Raw genomic sequence first — 4956 nt, 5'->3', positions numbered from 1 at the left:
AAGCCAGAAGGAGAGAGCCAAAGCCAGCCAGACAGCCAAGTAGTTTATCCATGGATTTTTACACTTCTTAGTTGGATGTTGTCGTCCTTGAATGAGTCCAACTGTAGCAGGAAGTGTTTACATATGCGCATAAAGATGCAGCGCCACTAACAAAGTCGCACATGCCACACACATTTCTCCCCGCCACCAGCCTTCTCACATCCTCAAGTAACTTTAGTTGTGGAAAACTTAGTTTCATTTGTAATGCTGTAGTAAATCGTGACTGCATTCTATGGAAATAATTTACGCTCAGTTGATAGTTGGCCTTATAAACACAGATCCAAGCTCCTAAGTAGAGCTCTGCAAATTCTCCGAGTGCTTATTCATTCTTGTTAAAAGTTATTCTTTTTATTTAGCTAAACGGCTTATGCAAATGTTTTGCTGAAGGCATTTGTTAACTGAACTGTATTTATGATTCGAAACGCTGAAATGTTAAGTCAAGCAGAATAATAATCATAAAAATATCATTAAGATGGCTTAAGAAATATTGAAAATGATGTTCGAATAATAATGTAAAATAATAATTGTTTCATAATTGAAGTGCAATATTTATGCTGAGGATAAAAGGTTGGCAAAAAAATACACATACCATAAAATTACATTGTTATGCTCAGCTTTATTCATAATAATTGGATGCTTGCATTAATGTAATTAATTGATATAATTAGCTGATGGGTATAGTAGCAAATTCGTATTATAAGAATTAAGTGAACACTTGATTGTTAGTCACCCAAAATTCGCATGCGAATTGCATAATTTATGCAACAATTTTGCGTGTGGTGTCATAATTATTTAGGGTATTACTCAAATTTATGCACTCGCCAGGCAGCTGTGACATTTGCCCCAACAAACTTGTCGTACCGCTGACACAGCCAGCTGTCCTTCTAATAGATTACGCTATCCGATAATTGATTACAAATAAACACACACACAAACACAAAACACACACCATGTACGTGTTCCGTTTGTGGCGCGTGTACAAACATATAAACTATACACATATATTTGTTTAGGCGACAGAGCAAGACAATTCGTAAAGGGGTGACCCATTTGACCCTGACCCCGGGGCTATGCCACAGAGAAAGCCTGACCCACCCCAAAACAGCCAGAGTTTGGCTTGAGTTTTTTGTTTGGCCAGGTGTTAGGATTTTCAGTTCCGCTTAAAAAAAGTGACGCAAAGCAAAACGAACCTGAAGAAGTCCACAAACTTAGTACATACACTCAGAAAAAGATCAACTTATATTTTAATAAATCGACTTTTTTTAATCACAAAGTATATTTCTCTCTTTCAGACCGAAATTTTCTAAGCAAATATGTGTGTTTTGCAGGATATTGTTTTCTATGTGTGTACACTGGAAGAATTCTTATATTAGCTTTTTTGTTGTCACATTATTGTTAAAAATTAATTTGAAAAACGTACGATAAAATATTTCATTATATTTTTCTGAATGTTAAAAGAAAGGGTGAGCTCTTACATATTTTTAGATTTCTGGGCAATTTTTCTTTTCTGAGTGTATAGGAATCTTTATTAGCAGCATTTGAGTGGAGGGCACTAAGCAGGACAGCAGCAATCAATTAGACGATGTCATTTGCCCAGCAATTTACATCACACTCAGCCAAGGAGCTAAGCTGCTTTCCAATGCAAGCACAACCAGAGACAAGTGAGTAGCTTGTAATGAGGTTTTAGCTACGCTCTCTCGCTCTCTCTCTTTCTCTCTCCCTTTCTCTTTAGCTTTATCTATCTCTTTCTGCATTGCTACTTCAATGTACTTAGTGCAACTTGTGCTGGTCAAACGCATCATTGCTGCACTTCAATTAACCCCACAAACACACACTCGTAGCAAGTATAGAGTTTTTAGAGCAAAATTTGGCTTAGATATAATTTGAAGGCTGAGCTGGAAAAGAAAAAGAAAAGAATTCAAGTCGTTTCGAATTTTAATGTAATCTGAACTAAGTGAATTTTTGCTGCATACTTGGGTTAAGCTGAGCGGGGGGCAATCCATTAAACTGCAACTGACAGCGTTGGGAATTTTATAATTTATCAAAATGAGAATTGATGCGCCGAACAGAGTGCAAGTATTTTGTCGTTGGCTCCAAAGCTTGCCACCTGAACGATATCCAAGGTGCATCCCTTGATACCAAGTGGCCACATGCCACATGCCACACGACATGCCGTCGTAAATACCAAAAATGCTTTGGCAAATATTTGGCTGCACTCTTAGTGACACGCGCGGGCAACACAAAAAAAAAACAAACAACCCCAACTAAGGCGCCTGAAAAGCATGGCGCCTGAACGTGTGCAGCAGCTTTAACTTGGCTGCATTCGTTTGTTTTAGTCGGACAATCAAGATGGTGTAAAGGTCAGGGAGGGTTCTGCAGTTCGTGACTGCCTTCCCCTTATTTACGCTGGCATTGCATTTTATATTTGTGGCCTGTAAATAGTATTAAAAATAATTTTCCGGCTTAAAAAGCATTACTCGCAGCGCTGACAGACGACGGCTTATGCACTTAATGAAATGTACACGGCAATTGTCGTGCTAAAGAAGAAGAATACACACACACATACACTCTCTGGCCATGAAGATGGCAACATCTGCGGCTTTTGTATCTGTCTCGGGCTCTGGCCAAGGCAATAAATCGGGCCAACTTAAATTCCATGCCACCAGCAAATTCATATTAAAGGCTTTCGCCCAGCACTTGCTATGTGCCACTGCTTCGATAAGTGGGGGAGGGGGTGGCGGTTGTTGCATTAAATGGCACATTGTGTGTTCATTTCAAGCAGTTGTCCATGCGTTCCATGGTTGGTAAAAACAAGGCAATCAAAATGAAAGTCTTTATTTTAAATTAAGAGTGTACTAAATAAATGTATAAATCCATTTATTCACATTTTCCTATTTCTATTTAAGTGTTCTCTGATGTTATTTGCATTTGAGTTAAATAATTTATACAGCTAGTTAAATTTGATGATTTGAACACTTCAGCAATTACCTAATCTTAATGCAATTCAATGACTCTGTTGGCTGGCATTTACTAGCTAAGCAGAGTACTTTGTGCAAACAATTAAGCCAGCTCTCATAATAATAAAAGCTGTGCTTATAACACAGTTAATGGCTAAATTAAACATTATGCGCAATTATTTAAAACGACTAAGGAATCTCGAAACCAAATATTAAAGCAATATTAATAATATTATTTAAATGGACATCATTTTGTAAGAAGTCCCAAAGAAATGTCATTCGAGGAGCGCCTTGCAATAATAATAAATCAAAATTAATTCATAAGGACCACAAGGAATTTTCAATTACGATGCAATGCACAAAACAAAATGACAAAATTAGTTATTAAGCAAAACCTTTGCGACAAGTCAATGCACAAAAGCAAGTAATGCAAATTATAAAGACAGATGCAGGCAAGCATAGGACAACAACATGAGAAACATCAAAAGCAAAAACAGGAAACACAACAAGCCAAGCAGACATTATTTAATATTCAGGAAGCTAAATGAGAGACTGAAAGCAGGAAAAGAGCCTCAGCTAAATGTGTTTTACAATTGGCTAATCTGACAAGTCTCACACAAGTTCCGGCCAGGACAATTTTAATAGACATCGCCACAAGCCGAACACAAGCAGAACATCAACTTAATATTGGTTAAATGACATATAACAAATTTAATGGCATAGATGGCGTTTCTCAATTCAGGATGACTTCTGCTGCAGCTCGATGTCTCCCGTCTCAACCCCAGCTGTTGTTGTGGATTGGAGTCGATGATTGGATTGAGCCATTAGCTTTTGATAGCAAGGATGATCGGGTTTCACGCCCGGCTCCATTTCCACTTGTTCGGGCGTTCCATCGCCATCATCCTGAAATGATGACAGTCCCATTGGGGCCTCCAACGCCATCGAACCTTCCGAGTATACGTCTTCCGACGGGCAATCCTCAATCGAACAGCTCTCTATGGCCGGCATTTTCTCATCCGTAATACTAATCTCTGTGGTGCTCCAAACATCAAATTCCTCGGCAATTAGTCGACGTGCGAGCGCTACCGATAAATACTCCTTGTAGTGGAGTTTGCGACGACGCTCGAACTCCTTGCGACGCACTTTCTCATCAATGGACTCTGGGAAATCTTCGTCGTCCGAGGAATCATCCGAATCGACATCCATGCCAAACGATGGAGTCTCCGATTCGGCGGCCATGCGTAGTTTTTCCATCAGTGTTTCCGTGTTCAATTCATGCTGCAAATCATCATCAAACACAAACGGGGTCTTTGGCTCATCGATTATCATGTGGCCGTAGTCCTTGTTGGCCGGATGAAATGTCTCCAGCACATTCATCTCATCGAATTTGGCCCTCCGACTCTCGACCGTTTTACTCTCGCCCATCTTGAGTATTCCCTTTATGTTCGGATTGCTTTCCATTCTTATTATTATTATTATTTTTTTTTTGAGCGCAACTTGAATTAACTTTTTGGCTGTGTGTATCAGTTATAGTCTGGTGTAGTTTATAACTGTGACTTTGTTGGGCAAACCATACCACTTGATAATGGAGTCAAGGCCTACCTCGAAATTGGAAAAGTATTTCTGTGATATTGTTAAATATGATTCAATATTAAAGATGACCTTTAACTTTTCACTAATATACAATAATAATTGGAACAATACATGTTTTCAAACCAAACAAAAATTGCAATATATTTTGATTAGTAATCAAATTAAGAATGATCTTCATCTGCTTTTAACCTGTGGTCTGAAACACAACTTAAAAACCGAATGAAAAAATTTGCTAGCGTAGTTTTTCATTAACGAAAAACATTTTGTTTTTGCCAACGGCCTAACATGTTTGTTTGTTTGTGTGTTTGTTTTTTTTAATAGAGTTTTTAATTATCTTTCAAACGAGACTTGCACCTGCCTCTCTGTC

The 4956-nt window shown here is 38.4% G+C and overlaps 1 protein-coding gene across 1 annotated transcript; it reads right to left on the bottom strand.

Annotated features, from left to right (window-relative positions):
* Positions 1-3494: 3494 nt before the first annotated feature.
* On the bottom strand, positions 3495-4537 carry LOC6562658 (protein phosphatase inhibitor 2). The gene has a single exon (XM_001989353.3). It carries the CDS (start codon positions 4455-4457, stop codon positions 3735-3737), a length of 723 nt encoding a protein of 240 aa, XP_001989389.1. The 5' UTR covers positions 4458-4537; the 3' UTR covers positions 3495-3734.
* Between the last annotated feature and the right edge of the window lie 419 nt (positions 4538-4956).

Source organism: Drosophila grimshawi, unplaced genomic scaffold (assembly GCF_018153295.1).
Source record: "Drosophila grimshawi isolate 15287-2541.00 unplaced genomic scaffold, ASM1815329v1 contig_1377, whole genome shotgun sequence".
Classification (NCBI taxonomy): Eukaryota; Metazoa; Arthropoda; class Insecta; order Diptera; family Drosophilidae; genus Drosophila; species Drosophila grimshawi.
The sequence above is the reverse complement of the archived record's forward strand: the minus strand, read 5'-3'. Positions and strand labels throughout refer to the sequence as shown.